This window comes from Haliaeetus leucocephalus, unplaced genomic scaffold, assembly GCF_000737465.1.
Source record: "Haliaeetus leucocephalus isolate CR32 unplaced genomic scaffold, Haliaeetus_leucocephalus-4.0 Scaffold795, whole genome shotgun sequence".
Taxonomy (NCBI): Eukaryota; Metazoa; Chordata; class Aves; order Accipitriformes; family Accipitridae; genus Haliaeetus; species Haliaeetus leucocephalus.
The window spans coordinates 3,805,255-3,823,683 of NW_010973231.1; the positions used below are offsets into that span (position 1 = coordinate 3,805,255).

The 18,429-nt window shown below is 39.6% G+C and overlaps 1 protein-coding gene across 2 annotated transcripts in view; it reads left to right on the top strand.

The window, feature by feature from the left end:
• Positions 1-594: 594 nt before the first annotated feature.
• MID1 (midline 1) overlaps positions 595-18,429 on the top strand; it is a 99,404-nt gene continuing 81,569 nt past the window's right edge. Inside the window, exon 1 of one of the 2 annotated variants that reach the window (XM_010581576.1) lies at positions 595-1,311. In XM_010581576.1, coding sequence (XP_010579878.1) covers positions 652-1,311 — 660 coding nt within the window. In that variant the 5' untranslated portion in view covers positions 595-651. The remainder of the gene's footprint in view (positions 1,312-18,429) is intronic. The other variant, XM_010581577.1, reaches the window with a different exon arrangement.

Below are 18,429 nucleotides of genomic sequence, written 5' to 3' on the forward strand. Positions count from 1 at the left end.
CATTATTCCCTGTATATATTCAGATATATATTTATGGAAGTAAACACAGACATGTAGTCTAAATGCTGTGCTATTGCTATAATAGCAAATGAAAATTTCAATCTGATAAAATAACTCTGTTAACTGTAATACCAGTTGTAAAGTTATTAGTGTGCATTAATCCTTGCACAATACTATACAAAGGTGAAGTTTTTTTAAAAAGTTTTACTCCTAGATGAGTGAAGCCAAAAACAGCATCTGCAGAAGAAATCTGGTTTTGCTGTAATAGGCTCTTTGAAGGTCATCATTTTGGGTTTTAATAATGCACAGAAACATCTGCTGTTTTCCTCGATCGCATGAGAGAGAAAGGGAAAGAGAAAGAAACGAAGAAGGAGCTTTTGTTTTGCATCATTAAAGAGAGGGGGGGGGGGGGGAAATAAAGCAGTCCAGTTTTAAATACCTTGATGTGTGCATGTGGAGGTTCAAAACTTTAGATTGCTCTCCCGCCCGGCGTGGTGGGTTGATAGCCCTGGGAGCAGTGGCGAAAGTTGACAACCCCCCACGGCTGACCCCTCATGTTCTCTTTCGCCTAATCGAATTTTACGTGTGTTTCCAGATAGCTGATCAGCTTCCCTGGATTTCGCTGACGCCACAGGAAAGCTTTGCCTGAAGATGGAAACACTGGAGTCGGAACTGACCTGCCCTATCTGTCTGGAGCTGTTTGAAGACCCGCTGCTGCTGCCTTGCGCTCACAGCCTCTGCTTCAACTGCGCGCACCGCATCCTGGTCTCCCACTGTGCCACCAACGAGCCGGTGGAGTCGATCACCGCCTTCCAGTGCCCGACGTGCCGCTATGTCATCACCCTCAGCCAGCGCGGTCTAGACGGGCTCAAGCGCAACGTCACCCTGCAGAACATCATCGACAGGTTTCAGAAAGCCTCCGTCAGCGGGCCCAATTCCCCCAGCGAGACCCGCCGGGAGCGGGCGTTCGATAGCAACAGCATGTCGTCCTGCGAGAAGGTCCTCTGCCAGTTCTGCGACCAGGACCCTGCCCAGGAGGCGGTGAAAACCTGCGTTACCTGCGAGGTCTCCTACTGCGAGGAGTGCCTGAAAGCCACGCACCCCAACAAGAAGCCGTTCACCGGCCACCGGCTCATCGAGCCCATCCCAGACTCTCACATCAGGGGATTAATGTGCTTGGAGCACGAGGACGAGAAAGTTAACATGTACTGCGTGACCGACGACCAGTTAATCTGTGCCTTGTGCAAACTGGTCGGGCGACACCGTGACCATCAGGTGGCAGCTTTAAGTGAGCGCTATGACAAGCTAAAGGTTAGTGCTACTTATCGACCTTTCTAGCCAAGCAGCGTGTGGTTGGGAAGGGAAGAGCCCTTCAGTTGCGTGCTAAATTCCTCCTTTGGGCAGGTGTCGGGAAAGGTCAGTGCGCGGTCTGTAGTCAAGACGAGATACACATATGGATCTGTACATGCATTTGCTCATCACCCTTGGAACGGTGTCAGATTTTGCTTAAAGAAAGATTCCTCAGTTGTGCTTTGATTTCTCTATAGCTCTCATGAGGAATATGCAGCATATACTACTGTTTAGGTGGATTTTCTTACCTACCTACAGCTTTATTCCTGGCAGCTGGCAATGTTTAGCACTGGCTGCACAGAGAGAGGCACTGATTGAAATGTCAGGCATTCTTTGCGTACGCTCCGCTGTTGATTACTTTTCATTTGGTTGCTTTCATTGTGAAACGTCCTTTGCATCGTCGCTAACAGGCGATGCATTTATCCCTGCCTGCTTCAGGGATCCCAGCTGCCCGTCCAGCCAGGGAAACCGAACGCTGGCTCCGCTCTTCCCGCACTGCCTCCCTCCCGGCCTCGCAGGCGGCGCAGTCCTGGAAACAAACCCAAATTGTTTCTGAGCTTCTTGTGGTATTCCCGTGGTTCGGTGAGCTGCTGGCACATCTCCTGCCAGGTAGCCAAGCCGGCTCCGGCAGCCCCTCGAACCCGTGGAGGACAGTCTGCGTGTGCCTGTGCGTGACTGGGAGGGTTTTTTATTTTTTTAAGGATGGACTGCAATTGAGAAACCGCAAGTGCAGAGGGCAAGGCTTATCTGTCAGCCTTCTCACTCGGAATTTCAGAGGCGGAAAAAGAAACGGAATTAATAGGTTTAACTAGCTGGAAGGGTTTTCTTAAATACCTTCAGACAAAAATATGTGGCTGCAGACATGTCTGTGATAACTTTATGTGAGTGGAGGTGAAAATCTGCATGCACGTGCTCTGTGGGTTTTGTGCCTCTGTGCATGTGCAAACATGCAGATCGTATTCTATGATTATTTTAACATAATGAAAGACACTTCTTTACCTGGACCTACCTCATAGCTTCCTTTCATCTCTTAAAGACTTTTTTATGTACTAAGGAGGAGTTGTTATTTTTGCTTTCTTTTTTCTAAACAGGATTGTTATTTTAATAAGTCAGAGTTTAGCCATTGATAAAATGGGGCATGGGCTATAAATGTGAATAGAAGGTGCCTGGACACTTACAGTACTTTTCAATTATCCAAGGGCTTATATCCTTAACAGGTGCTACTATTTAGTAAGCTAACAGCGATTGAACAATTATATTGTTTATCAACTTTATATGAGTAGGAATGCACTACTTAACATGAAATACCCTCAGAATTAAATACTAGATAAGTATATTTTTGAGGATGTCAATAAATATTAAACATTTTAGTGTTGGTGTACTTAGATATAGCAAGTCTTGAAAGAAGACTTTAAAAGGCAGGTATCTTCTTCTGAGATCTTGGACTTTGTATTGCAGATAGGAAAAAAGAAATTTAGGGTATATTTGCATGTTCTATGGCTTTTCTGGGCCAAGATGCCTAAGCAGAGTCTGAATGGGTATCTCAGATAGGCAAGGAACATTATCGTTAAATGTTACACAATTTAACTAACTTGACAGAAGTCTAATAAAGTACTTTCTGCCAGCCACCTTGAAGAGCAATTCAAGTACTAATTTACACTGGTTAGCGTAGGCCTGGGTCAAATAACTCCTTCCTTATAATGGCAACTCCTATCATTATAATAACTGTACAATTTTTCTGAGATGTGGACTTTCTTTGTGCCCAAACTATCTAGAAGTACTTTATACAGATAATCATTAACCAACATGACACCCGGTTCCTATCCCCTTTGTCATGAGGCAGCCTGTTTCCTTTGCTAATGCCAGTGATGACATCAGTCATGCCAATTATGCCAGTGATTAAGACACATTTATACTCTTGAGCCCAGGAGCAGTAGGCTAGGTGGTTTCCATCCAGATCCAGCATCCGTTCTCTGTTCATAAGAAGGTAACATGAAAACTAGGTCTTTCCCTTCCTCATTGCCTCTTCCATCTCAGAAATTTGTGCTGTTTTATATATCAAGCTCCACGAATGAGATTTTCAGTTCCATATATTGGCTTTTATCCCTCAGGAGTAAAGGAATGAATGATACCTGTTCACACCAGCATTTGGTCACTGAGAGGCAAGAATTGCAGGTCTATTTTCACATTCAGGTCTCCTCCTTCATAAATGGTGATATGACCTCTTGAGTGACTGGTCATAGTACTAACGTAAATCTTAGGTAGAGCTTGCAGATGGTCTTCGTTAACTTACAGATAATGTGGCAAATTCAGTGTTCAAGTGGATCGGAAAATCCCCACCTGAAAAAACAGGTTGTTGCTTGCTATATTGCTGCTGCAGGTTTTTAAAATACATGAAGTTTGACAGATAGGCTACCCAAATCTTTAAAAAAAATTCTGAAAGAATGAGCATGCACTAGACAGCAGTATAGTGGATTCATTCAAAGATGACTCGTTAATTGTATCTTTAAAAAAGAAAAGCAAAACGCTTCAAGTGACACTTTCTTTCTTGTGGTTTTCTTTTTAAATCAACACATTGTTGATGCTAACAACAGCAACTGGTGTTGCTCTGGGTGTCAAGCTATGCTAATTACTTGCATTCTTTTCCAGCGGTGTTACTAATTATTTAAACAATATCTCACCCTTCATTAAGCATAGGACAAAAGATGCCATTACAATCTAGCTCCTTTTGTGGCAAAAATGAAAGCCCTTAATTAGAAGCTCTGTACACTCGTCCAACAGAGGCGACTATGCTGAAGTGTGTTTAACAGTCAAGGTAATAGCAATTGTGGATATCTGAAAATGAGAAAGTGTTTTCCTTTGGCAGCTACAGCTCCAACCCTGAGAGGTGCTTTTCTTTCTCAGCTTGTACTGGGGTGGACGGGGTTGAGGGCACTTGTGTTCTTCCAGGAGTGGTCCTTTCGTGCTTAGTTACGCGACCACATCATATATGTTCAAGTTTATAGTTGCTTTAGTGTTTATAGATGTGGTGTTGGGTTTTTTTTTAAGTAGATCATAGACAGATGCATATTAAAAATGGAAAAATGATAAACCATGACCAAAACAAGAGCAGGAAATATCCTGGTGATACGCTGAATTTATGAGGAGGTGGTCAAAATTGTGGTATGAATTAGAAATAATTTTTAGCTACATAAACAGTGAGAACTTTAAAAATAGAAGGTGCAAATGCTTATGCTTAGCCTACCATATTACCTCAAAGAAAATATTTATGGCTAATTACTTTTGATATTGATTCTTTGCTTTTTGTCTTTTTGCAATGGAAAGGAAAAGACACTTGAAAAGTACGTTCATTTTTTTCAGAGAAAATTAATGAAATTACCATTGTTCTATAGATGTATTTATCCTCAAGAAAGTGATAAGAAAAATGAAGAGAAAAGATTTATTTTGAACAAGAGACAATATTTGGGGGAGAAGTTACAAGGTGTGGATGGATAGATATCGCTCATTTAGTATTAGCGAAGCGCCATGAAGAGGTGTAACAAAAAAGGAAGATAGACGGTAAGCCATATTTTTAAACAGTATAAAGCCAGCGTAACTCCATTGAAACCAATGTCTTTACTCACCTTCATATTTACTGAGAATCTGTCCACTGACACATACATTCTTGCCAAAACGTAATTTTGGCACACTTTTGGTAGTGCTTAGTCAAGAAAGATCTTTTGTTGAATCAAACTGCCGTAGGTTAGCTGTGGTTCTCCAGGTTTTTGTTTGAATCTTATTAGTGCTGACGTGTATTGGGCATGTTTACGAAGGCAGGGCAGTCCTCCGAATGGCACTCAGCAATTCCAGGAACAAAAGGGAGCGTCTTGTTTGTGTGGTTTTCACCTAGTTTTAGTGGCAGAATCCATACACATCTATCTTTCCTACACTGATGATTCAGGATGTAGGGATTCGGTTTTCTAAGGTGTGTCAATTCAATTACTCACAAGTATTTTTTTGGTGGGAAGCAGGCATAAACTGTTTCCAAGTAGGGAGGATTGCATTCAACTCTTAGAAGCCTACTTTGACTGTATAAAGATAGGAGACTTTGTCAAGTCCACAGCTTCTACAAATAGAGCACAAAAATATGTCCGCTTCCCTTCCGAGTATATTATGAATTAAAAACCTTTTAATATTTAAATGTCTTTGCATTTACTCATACAAATATGGGGCTGACAATCTGGGAACGTTGGTATCTGGACTTACATATAAATAAATATATTATGCACATACATGTAAATATGTGCCTATATACATTTTATTCATGTTGTGCACATATTTATAGTGCTTGCGTTAGTATATAAAGGTAATACTACGTATGTTTGTATGTATGTGTATGTAGTCTTGTTTGTCTAGCATAGAAATACACGTAATTTCTAGTAATGTCTAAGTTCATGAATATCTACCATCTTGAATTTAAATAAATACACATATGCCTATATTTTAAGTAAATATATACAGTTTCATATATATGTGTAGGTCAGTAAAAATATATTTGATCACATATATATATATAAAAACTACATGCTAATTGTTTTACTTGGTATCCATTTTTAATATTCCATGCATATATCTTTTTTTAGCAGCTGAATATTCTCACATAGAAATTTATAATTTCCCTGTGTACCCTTAACTTTACTAACTTCCTATTTAATGGAAGCTATTTTACTAAAAAAAAAAATCCAACTGATATGTAAAGACATAGTATGTCAGTGTTACAGTGATATGTGTTATTACACATTTAAATAAGTGGCACTTTCCCTTACATTGTACTTAATAGATTCAGAGTGTATAAAGTTACTTTCTATAGTGCCAGTCATGCAGGTTTAACATATAGTTGAAACACTATATCCAACCTGACAAAATGTGAAACTCATGGACTTTCATTATTATTAGATGCAGCTTGATACTATTATTAGATTAGGTACTGCTTGACAGATATTTCAGTGTATTAATTTTTTATGAAATTAAAATGATGAATGGTCCCATCTATTAGAATGGAATATTGTCTGGTATTACTTAACATAGAAATAGATGCAAAAATATAACTCACTGGCTGTGCTTCAGTATTTGCAAAGATCCAAAAATATTAAGTTGTTGCATGGAAGAGAATCAATGTAGGAATGAACTCTATTACTACAAAGTTTTCCAGCTACACTTACTTTATTACATTTATATATAAATGTTAAGGCAGCCTTTAGAACATTCTCTCTTTAGTGTTATCTCAAGTGGCTGTGTTTCCTCCATGTGGTATTTCTTTGGTGGAGTTTAGAAGGATAATAGAAAATGTCAATACAGTAATAACAACATTAATCCTTTTGGGGTGGGGTGGTTTGGTTGGTTTGTTTTGTAAATTTTAGACTGTTTTAGAGTAGTTTGAAGTTCCTTGTGTTTATGACTGTGGATAATGGATTATGACTTTACATTAGTTATAAGTACTATGAGATTGTTTTTATTTTATCTACCTAAGAGCCTTTAAATAATATAAGCCATAGTTTTTTAAAACGTACTTTCACAAATTGGCAGTCTTTGGCAAGTCTTTAAAATTGTTCACATACTACTTATTTCCTTCAATTTTTAGTGGAAATGATGGTGTTGAAGCCATAATCTATTCAGGAAGACCAAGAGAATTAAATAAAATTGTAAACAGTACGGCATTATTATCTTTGTTCTCATGACTCTAGTTTCCAGGGAAGCCAGACTAGGCATTAAGTAAAATGTATTTTCAGACTTTTCCATGGGTCTGGTCTGAACTGTTCAGATAACGGACTTTAAGTCCATGTTCTAGCTCTGAATTTTCTTATTGTAATGACCTCTTGACTTGACCCTTTGTTGCTTCTACATTTTTAGACAATACGATGCTTGAAAGTTGGTGGTGGAACATAATGCACGACAGATACTTCCTCAGAATGAGAATTTGTGTTTAAACAATAAATAATAAAGCAATAAAAATGGAAATTAAGCAAATAGATGAGGTTAAGGGCAAATTACAAACTGTTTTAGAACGTTGGGCACAGGTAGACCCTTCGTTTACGCAGTGGAGTGTCTGCCTACCAGAGTAACAAAGATGGGTTGGTAACAGGAAAAGTTACAAACGAGTGGCCTTTCAAAGGCAGAACATTTATGGGTTTTTAGCATAACAGTATGCTTTCTTATAACTGATAAATAGAAGGAGTAAGATAATTATTTTAGTGCTTTACCGGGGAGTGATAAAGCTAGTTGGGGGGAGTATGGCTAAAAACACTTACACGGACAGTAGGCTAAAACTCACACTTTTTGGTGGCATTAAGAGGTGTGTGGAAGGGTGTGAATATGTATGTCTATATGTTAGATATGTACATTCTGAACTTATTTTAAAGTATAACCTTATTTTAATGCAAATATTTTAAAAAATAATGTGATAGCAAATACATTTTCAGACAAAGGTGGAGGTGGTTAATAGTATGCTTCAAATAGGAAAAAATCCCACCCCAAAACCTGGATGTAAATATCTCCCAAATAAGCACTGCAGAATGCTCAATATTCAGATTTCTCTCAAGCTTTAATTTAATATGTTAAATTAGTCCATGAAGAGAAATCCAAATTACTTCAACTCTGCTCTGTAATGACACACAATCATAGGATCACGATTAAAGCATTTTAGTTCTTCATCTTATGTTGAACAATTTTCATGACCTATTACATTTTTTTCATATTGTCTGACCTTAAAACACAAATCCAGCAATGATCCCCGTGCACTACTTTCCATTTCAGGCTTTACAAGTGTACATCTATTATGATTTTCTTTGGCCCTCTTTTTTCAGCAAAATGTACGCTTCCTAGCAAAATGATAATGTTTGTATCCTCAGCACGGTGAACCTATACATAGCGGTCCATACCAGTCAGAAATGGTACCAAATTTGGAAAGTCTGAATAGTCCATGGAATGTCCTCCAGAAGGTCATGGACTCAAAAGCCATGTTGGGTTGCTAAAGCATGCTTTGGACTCAAAGCCTGATATGGGTGATAAGACTGTGTGTTCCCTCTTTCTCCCATCTGTATTTACATCTCCCCAAAACCAGCCATCCAGGCCCCTGTCTCCCTTAGGATCTCTTGACCCTCCATGCAGGAAGCCTTGGCTTTGGCTGGGAAGGACATTGTTGCCCTCGAGAGTGAGCAGCCACACTGAGGACATGGGGCGAGAGGATTCCTGCCCTTCACACCTTTCATGTCGCATTTATAATGCCCTCTCACAAATCAGACAGAGCCTGCTCCATTTTCCAGTTATCTAAAGTCAGTGAAAAAAGGAGGAGGAGCAAAGAAAACGGAAAATTAGATTATTTTTATCATAGTGTGTCTATACTGAGTTATTCCTAGACCCTCTGTAAATGCTTACTTAAGGAATTCTTACCCTTTTACAGTATAAATGCTTAATTGAAAGCGCATTGTCTTTGTCAATAAAATGCTTAGAACATGTTGGGTAGCTAATAAATAAGTAATATATCAGTGACTTTCTTGATGATGTGCCTTGATGGTGCCAGCAGGATTGCTTTTTACGATAGCCTTTTTTAATTTCTGCAGGCTGGAGTGGAAGTAGCACTTGTTTTACAAATTTCTCCTTTGTGTGGGGTGTTGGTCCTGTGCAATAATCCAGTTTATGACTGTGGAAGGGGAGCACATGCAGGGTTGTTTTAATGCCTCAGACAAAAGAGTTTGAGGGACTGGAAAGCAACAGGGTTTGGTGGTTTGTTTTTTTTTTTTTTTTCCATGTGCACAACATGGGCATTTTTTTGAGAAATTAAAATTTCCTGCCAAAATGTAATCTCAGTCTTCTCTTTTGAAACGTTGCAATTTTAGCTTCCTTACAGTCTGTTGGCCATAATAACCTAAAGTAGCAGTATGATCCTATAATTATATTTTACAGTATGAGAGGGATCAAATTCAGCACAGATGAGAGATTAACTGGAGTGCCTATGGCTAGGTTCTTCCTTTGCAATTTATCTGTTCAGTTACTTGAGATATTGAGAGTGATCTTCTAAAGTGTGGTGGGTTGACCCTGGCTGGACGCCAGGTGCCCACCAAAGCCGCTCTATCACTCCCCCTCCTCAACTGGACAGGGGAGAGAAAATATAACAAAAGCCTCGTGGGTTGAGATAAGGACAGTTTAATAAAGTGAAAGCAAAGAAAAACAAATGATGTTCTTCTCTACTTCCCATCAGCAGGCGATGTCTGGCCACTTCCCGGGAAGCAGGGCTTCAGTACGCGTAGTGGTTGCTCTGGAAAACAAAAATGCCCCCCTTCCATCTCCCTTTACTTAGCTTTTATATCTGAGCTGACGTCATATGGTACAGAATATCTGTTTGGTTGGTTTAGGTCAGCTGTCCTGGCTATGTCCTCTCCCAAGATCTTGCCCAGCCCCAGCCTGCCGTTGAGGGGGGCGAAAATGTTGGAGACAGCCTTGATGCTGTGCCGGCACTGCTCGGCAGCAGCCAAAACACTGGTGTGTTATCAACACCTTTCTGGCTACCAATGCAAAGCACAGCACTACAAAAAGGAAATCTCTGTAGGCATTTGTGATTTTGGAATAGATGGTATGCCACTGTACTATCATCTCTGCCAACCCCATCTGTAAAGTATAGAAATTATTTTACTCAGTTTTACTATGGTAATTGCCAAAGGCTCAATTAAAAAAAAAAGTCCTGTAATACAAGATCCTGTACAAGTACATGAGATGTAATCCCAGCTTCAAGGAATATTCATTTAACTATGCTTAGAACAAAATAAGAAAGCAAGCATGACAGGTACATAGAAATTTTATATGGTCACAGTAATATTCAGATGAGCTGTTGGCATGATGTAATGAGTAAGATTAAATAAGAAAAAAGTTTTAAATTTATATTGGCTGGTTCCAGTAGTCAGTGGAGGTGCTACTATTTGATTTCTTATAATTATTCTGGTTTGAAATACAATAGCTTCACTCCCCCTTGTCCCTACGCTGAAAGACCTGGATACTTGTGCCCTTCATCTAGGAGATGTCCCATCTTATGTACCTGTCTAATAAATTAATTCTGATGTCCAAACTGACGTTAGTACATTGTTATAACAGTACTCTCTATTCTCTATTGACTGACAACTTCCATTCCCTAAATTTGAAAAAAGAACTGAAATATGAGAGATTCCAAAATATGAGAGAATCTCCATCTCACATCTTATGAGATGGAGATTCTCCTCTATATCATAAATGTTTCAGCTTTTATTTCTTCATGACATTGTGGGTTTGATATCACATTCTGTTTCCAAAGGGTGTTCTAAATAAAATGAAAATAAAAACCTGGTACAAGGAGAAGAGATCTTTCAGGTAACATATGAAACAGCTCACATGAATGACAAGAAATAGTAATATAACGTATAGTCTTTTCTTAAAAAGCTAAAAGGTACAAGGGGGCCTTTTCGATGCCATTACTTCCTAGTGCCATACAGCACAAATCATTTCTTGCACCATTACTTACAGTAAGCTCACCAGTTGTGCGTGATAAATCATTGTTAATACCAGGACAGATGAAGGTGGGAGCAGCAATCTGCTGTTAGGCTGAGTGAAGAGATGGGCATGAGAGGGGGACGGAGCTCTTGGATCCCAGAACTAATATCAGGATGGGATTGTTAATATATCTCTTGTTCAGGGGTATGCCTAAAATCATGAGCCACCCCAGCATTATTTTCTGTATTGCGTCCTGTAATTCCACCTGTAATTCACACACATTTTGAAATACATACTTTAAAGGTATTAAACTTCTGGTTTTGCCTCAGAAGATAAACACTAACCTGTTCAGCTACAGATAAGCTGGAACATCTCTGATGGCAGATAGTACTGGAAGTTCTTAGCATGCTCAGAGTATCAGAGCTGGAGGAAGCAATGCCTAATTTGAAGATGATGAAGAAAAAAAATTTAAAAAGTGCTTCCCTGATCAAAATAATCCAGCTTTTCTCTAAAAGAATCCACATACATGCAAACAAAACTTAAGACTTGTCAAATTCTCCTGTTTACCACATGCAGTTTATATTGAGATTTCATGCTATCTACGTATAACAATGTCAATTCAAGCTTGTAATGTGTTTGAGTTTCAGAGAAATTTTCCATATCCAAGTCTAGCTAATAGGTAAAATAAGTTAAAGGTAGGAAAAAAAAAAAAAAAGACATCATCTTTCTTTAACTATTAGAGAAATGAAAATATCCTGTGACAAAGTAAAATTAAAAAACCTACATTGCTGTATTGGTTATATAGATTAATGTTCTCTCTGTAAGCACCCAGTGCTTTACTCTTAAGACTGGCTGGCAGTTGCTGTAGGTTCCCACGTTACGGCAGCCTCTTCACTGAAACTTGTCTTTGTGCTTCTGGAGATGTACTGGCTATTTTGAAACGTGAGGCTATACGCCCGAGTTTTGTTATTTGCTATGATACAGTCAAACTTTAAAAGAGATTAAAGCTGGGCAGCTGTTCACAACATATGTGTCTTGTGGTAGAAGCATTAAGCAGACTCGTTAGGCTATAGTTAATGATAGTGTGTGCAAACTTTATTTCCAGATTAAGCCAGCAGCATATGGAGAATATAACTCATTCAAACTGAATTTGAGCAATATCTATCTTAATACTAAGTTACTGAAGAGAAGAAAACATATTGATCAGTGTATGGATGATGGTTCCACTTCGTAGGTATTTAAAATGTTTTATTTGTGACCCAAGGACTCTAAACACATACGTGCAAGAAGTCCCTTCAAAGGAATAATTGAAGGAACTATTAAAATACTACAAATAATATTTGACTGACATCATCAGTTTTAAAAAAGTTCAAATTTGTCAATCCAAAAATAGATGTTTTCAATGCCTTTCCCAATATACCAAACCTGACTATATTCTGCAAACTATAAAAGGGGAAAAATACATGTGCAGATACGCAAGAGATTGGTAGAGGTGAATGCTTGGGAGAGAAAGCCCCTGTTTTTTTCCAGTAGCCGTGGACCTCCTGGTCGCTGTATGGTCTTTCCTATGGTTCCTGCTTCCTCCGCGTAGACGGCCGCCGGGGCGGTGGGTCGCTCCAGGATGGCCCGACCGACGCGGGGGCTCTCCCCTTGCGCAGGGTGTTCTTCAGCTTGGCGGGAGTGAGTCGCATTTGCTTTTCTGTGAGTAAGCGCTTGCTTTTGCTGTTGGAAGGCTAGGACTGGGGGTTAAAATTCATCTGTACATTGAAAACTCTGCCGTGTGAGGGAGCTCCTGCATTGAGACCCTGCTTCATCCCAAGGGGTGATAGGAGCCCACTTACCAAAAGGACCCACTCAAGATGCCTGGTGAGGTTATGCAAACTTTGGGTGAAGTTAAACGATGATGCAATCTTTTCTTTCCTGTGGCTTAAGTATGGGCAGGCCTTGTTCTCTCCCCTGCACTTGATTAAAACCTTCAACTTAAAAAATATGCTACAGCCTGGGGGGGAAGGGGCATTATATTAGACATACAATAATGTTTTCACCCTCTTTTGAGCATTTCTTATGATCACTCTTGAGGAAAAAGTGACCTTTCCCTTCAGATCCACCAATTGGAGCAGCAACCATGAAGCCATTTTGTGGTTTTTACGTTGTCTTTCCCTCTGCTGAATGAGCTTTCTTTTCAGACTTGGTGGACACATGCTCCAGCTCTCCTCAAATTCCGATGCACTGAAATTCTTCTGCAGGCAGGATGCTATGAATTACTGTAGTTCTTTTTGGGTAAGAGTATTATCAGAGGAACCTTTTTTTATGCCTTTAATTTACTTGATTACTTCCAGGTTTGTCCATATTTATACAAATTGAAAACCTATAGATACAGTGAATTACTCTACCTCTTTAGATTAATAATGTTCTTGTAATGTCCTTTGTTAAAAGAGGCTGGATAAAGAGAGTGATAAGCTAATAAAACATTTTTCTGAACACCTGAAAATCATTTAAATGACGACTGAATTTTGAGCAGTTTTAAATGGATTCCTGCCTAAATCAGTTTGCACATTCTCACTTGAAAGCAATGTAATTTTTCTGTCAGATAAATCACTACTAATCTTTAGGAAGAACCAAACAAACAAACAAACAAGCAAACAAAACCGATGTGGAGTTCTGCTCTTAAATCTCATAATGCTTAATTTCAGCGCTGTTAAAGTCAGTGAAGGCTTTAAATTTTAAGGTGTAGGATATGAAAATAATTTTGAATAAATTAGGAAGCTATTTTAATCTAATTGTTGCCTTTATTGTGTGCAGAGTTGAGTGTTTGCAGTATAGGGGTACAAGTAAATTGTTGGGTTACGGGTAAATGATTGTCACAAGTTACAAATTCAGATGTGGGAAAGCTTATTTTTTTAATGACTCTGCTTAGAGTTAGCAATGAAACTGTCACTCCAAGGAAGAAAACAACAGAAAAGTAGAGGGGAGGATGCTTGGTTTTTTACATATTTTTTTTCTGACATATTCTAAGCATGGTAGTAACCCTGGTCCACCCCGAAGTTCAGGACTGGAGTGCTGCGTTGAATGACTCCTGCCTGCAGAACAGGCTCTGAATCTGCTGTCACGTGTTTTCCTTGGAGGAACTCCTTTCCTTCCTGAGGAGGTCTGCGAGGTCAGGCAAATATCCGATCTTGGAAGCTGCCTGTCTCGGGGCTGCTCTCTGTGAGTCATTATTTCTACAGAAAAATTCACAGGGAAAGTCCGTCAGAAACCCTGGAGTGTAGCTAAGCGCTTCAGTAATGGGAAGCCATTTTAACCTGCGTATGCCAGGTAGAAGAGAAGTGTTTCGAAGCTTTGGGCTTTTGTTCGCTTATACAATATATATAGAATTTCAGTATTCTCGTTTAAGAGTCAGAATTCATGTAATTCGTTTCTAGTGCTGTGAAGCAGTAACAGCTTCGTTGTGTGAGTAAAAGGCCTCCTGTCAAGTCTTAAAAATTTGGCCTTATTACTACTTTTGCTTTATATTATGTTTACAGTATGCACCAAATTTTGGCCTCAGACACACCAGCAGAATCCCACATTGCTTCAGCAACTATTACTGGATTTTTTTATTATTCTTACTTATTAATTATTTATTTATCAGGTACTTATTGACTATTGGGGGTTTTTTTATTATTTATACTGTTAGCACTGAGAGTACATTATGGAATCACTGAACTGATTCTACAAGCCCACTGCTGCCAAAAATTGGTCCATCCTGTTATGTTGTTCTCCCTGTCTTTTCTGCACGCTACTGTCATCCTGCTGAAGCAGCTCTGGCGCTTGTGCAATTGTTTGGGGAACTAATTCCCTGCATTTTCTGCTGGCAGCGAGCAGCCCCGGCAATGCAGGCATGCCTTGAGGTGGGACCACGGACCCTACTCCATCTTCTCCCTCCTTAGGTACCGCACAGGGGTACTCTAGGAAGACGGCTGCGCTAGGTGCTGATAGTAGATGCAGAAGTCAGGTGCCTAAAATGCAATTTCCCAGCAGCCAAATGAATTTAATGGCTGGTTTCTGTGCGTCCACTGTTTTCCCCCTCCTGTAGCAGCGCATCCCTATCTCCTCCTCAGCATCTGGGCTGTGCCTGTCTGATTCCACCCTGAGCTATCCAGCTCTCAAGGTCAGCAAAAAACAACTTTGCGTATTAAGTGAATAATTTTCTGGATGTCTAGTAAGTTGAAATGGCTCAGTGATGGGTCAGACAACGCTGGTTCTGGCACAAAGTAATGAGGATCTTGCAGAATAGGCCAGGGTAGAAAGTGATTGAATGGGCTTTAAATATGATCCTAAGCAAGGAGGAGCAATTCCACCTACAGCCCTTAACTGTGTATAAAAAGGGGATATAGCAATTTCTCTATGTCCAGCTCTGTTAAGGATTGTTCTCTTTATCACCACAGAACGCAGTTAAGATGTACGGATGTAGCTCTTGACATTGAGTCAACCTTTTAGAATTTGAGGAAAGCTGAAAAAAGAAAGCTTTCTTTTTCCTTGTGTCAAGTGGCCAAGAAGTATTTTTGCCAATAAAGACAACTGTATTGATAAACAAAGCAAAATAAACTACAGAGGTACAAAAGTGGTGCTATAACTATGCCTACACAAAGACTTTTTTCACTACAAAAATTCCCTGCAGAAGTTATGCCCCTCGCATGATGTTAGCACTCTGGCGAAAGCCTCTAATGTGGCTTCTAATGTGAAGCTGCGGCTTTTGTTAGGAATAGTGGTAGGAGAACAAATTTGATCTTTGGAGGTTTTTACACCCCTGCTGTGAATTTTGCCCTATGATTAGGCTTCATATTACCCCCTAGTACATACTTAGAACTTAGTGTAAGTCCTCCAGACAGTTCCAAAAAAAGTGAACAAATATTTCACAAATCTGGCTTAAAGTTTGAGCTTGGAAGCAGTCACAGAAGTAATTTGTTTTAGATTTCCTTGAGAACCCTTACTAGATTTCTAGTAGGCATATAATCTTTTCTGCTTTGGGAAAAGTTCATCCATGAAAAATATGGACAAAACTGAGGATTTGTTATTTATGTATTTATTTTGATTTATACACATGGCTTTTGAAATAGTCCTGGAATATTCCTTGAAATATAGTCAAATGGATCTGTCTGGTAATTCCCTTTTAGCCACAAACCAGCAGGACTTCAATAGCTGAGCTGCAACAGGTGTAGATATATCTGATTTTTAAGAACTCCTGTCAGAGCCTTCCCACTTTCTCACAGACTGCAGGATCAAGTGGCTTGGGAGTCATGCTCACTACAGCAGGGCTATTCTAAACTAAATAAAGAGCAAATTCCAAAACACATCAGAGCTAATTTGCCATTGTTTTCACCATAAACCATAATGAATCCTCATCAAATGAGTGCAGCTGCTATGGTGCTATATCCAAAATAATGTAATTAAATTGCTGCTTCGGGAATTTTAGAATATAAATTTGGCAGAGACTCGTTACTGGCAATTTGACAGAGAAGCATTTATAATCTTATCCAGAGAGGTGATCCTGTGTTCTGTCATTCTAAGAACAGAGAGAGGAGAGGCAGATCCAGGATGATAAATGGCCAGACTGAAATCTGAAACAAGAAACTGCAAGAATTTACGGCTAATCCAAGCCATGATGGAAAGCCTATGGGGAAGGCAAGGGGAGGACAGGAGGGGGAGCCTTGGAGGGGTTACAGTAGAAAAATTCTCCACCATGCTCTGCGGTGACAAGGTCAACAAGGAAAGAGGGTCCACCAAAGGGAGCCTGCAGGAGCCATGGCTTTGCCACCACCAGGGTCAGAAGATTCACAATGCTCATCAGGCAAGGGTAGCTCTGAGGCATCATGCCCAGAGCTGACTTGTCCTCCTCGCCTGCTCCCCTACAAAAACATTCCCCCCCGATGCTGTCGGCGAGTGTGTGGATGCTTGATTGTAACTTAAACAACCTCCATCTGGGGGAAAGCAGTGATGTTGGGCAGCTTGGCCTCTCGCATGGTGAATTCCCTGGAGCTGTCAGGACCCAGGCTGGCACATGGAGATACAACTCGAACATCTGTACAAACTTCCGTGATGAACGTGTGCTGAACACACCAACGCTGTCTTTGTTTGGGCTGTTCAAGATCAAACAAGCTGTCGTTAAAGTGTCAAGAGTTATGATGAAGTGACTACTAAGATAATTTTCGTGGTTACAAAACTGTAAAACTAAACCCAGGCTCATCCTGTCTCATCAGAAAGCAGGTTTTATTTCTAATTTGTGTTAAAAGCAACCTCAAATAAAATTATAATTTGGGGAGAGAGGAATTTGCATTGGGGCCAAATCTGAGCCTTTAAATGTTTATGTTTAATAATCCCTAGTATGCCCATTCTAATTAAGCATATATGAAATATTGCAGCTTAGAGCATACTTTAGTTTAACATCTATGTTTCTGTTCCTTTATATGCTAAGCAAAGCTCCTGGGATTGTGTCTCCAATATGAATATTCAGTATTATGACTTCAAAATTCCATGAATATTTAACATTACATGTTCCCAAAGGAGTTACCTAACACTTCAGCTCAGGGACAGCTGATCAGATGAAGCCAACAAAGTCCTTCACATTATCTTCAAACCAAGTTCTTCACATTATCTTCTCTTTTTAAATTATTATTATTATTATTCCTTAGTGCATAGCGGTTATTGGCAAAGTTGCAGAAGCAGCAGATGACAGCAATGCCAGCAGAAGTAATTGAAAAAGGGGGGCGGGGGGAGAAGAGGAAAATTTCAGGCTTTTTGGAAAAAAAAAAATCATTTGCTAAAGGGAGAAAAGTGTAGAGATCAAATGTTGAGATTAGAGACTAACATGTTCAACAGTAACGTTCACAGAACAACTTTTGATGTGGAAAGAACATTAAAAAATTCTAAGAGCAAAGAGTTCAGAGGTAGGTGGGAATCCCTATCATGTGTATCTACTTAGAGAAAACTGTATTTTGAGGTTCGATATTCTTTCTACCCTAAGGTTTAAAACAAGAAGACAAAATAAGCCTGCTGTATCCTTCTGTTGCTCAGCATTGGCCAGTAAACATTCTTTTGGATGGGACTAAAAAATAGTTATTAGAGCTAACATTTGGCCTCAGGTAAATATTCCAGCAACATAAATCTACTCTAGCAATGGACTGATGTCTCCTGAATTTGAACTGCCAGAAGGGGAACTGAAAAGAGAAACAGGCAGGGTGGGATTTGTAGGTCAGTCACAGATTTCATGTAATTCATTTGTTTATGTAGCTTTGCAAACCCAAAGCTGTCTGAGATACAGAAAAACAAACATTCATGTCTTCTCAGAGGTTTGCCAAATGACAGAGCGCTGGCGATCCTAGCGAGAGGCTGCAATCATTTGTTGCTGTGTTGTTTCAGCTCACAATAAGCTTTACAGTTATCCTGGATTTCATACGTAATACCTTCAGCATTGCTGAAGGCAATCGGGTGCCTCGATCCCGTGCCATACCCCAAAAAACGTTGTTGCAGTTGCTTAACAACTCCACTGTGATTTTTTTAGCATTACTGGATGATGAGCTTGGTTTTGGCCTGTCTGGTCAGGTT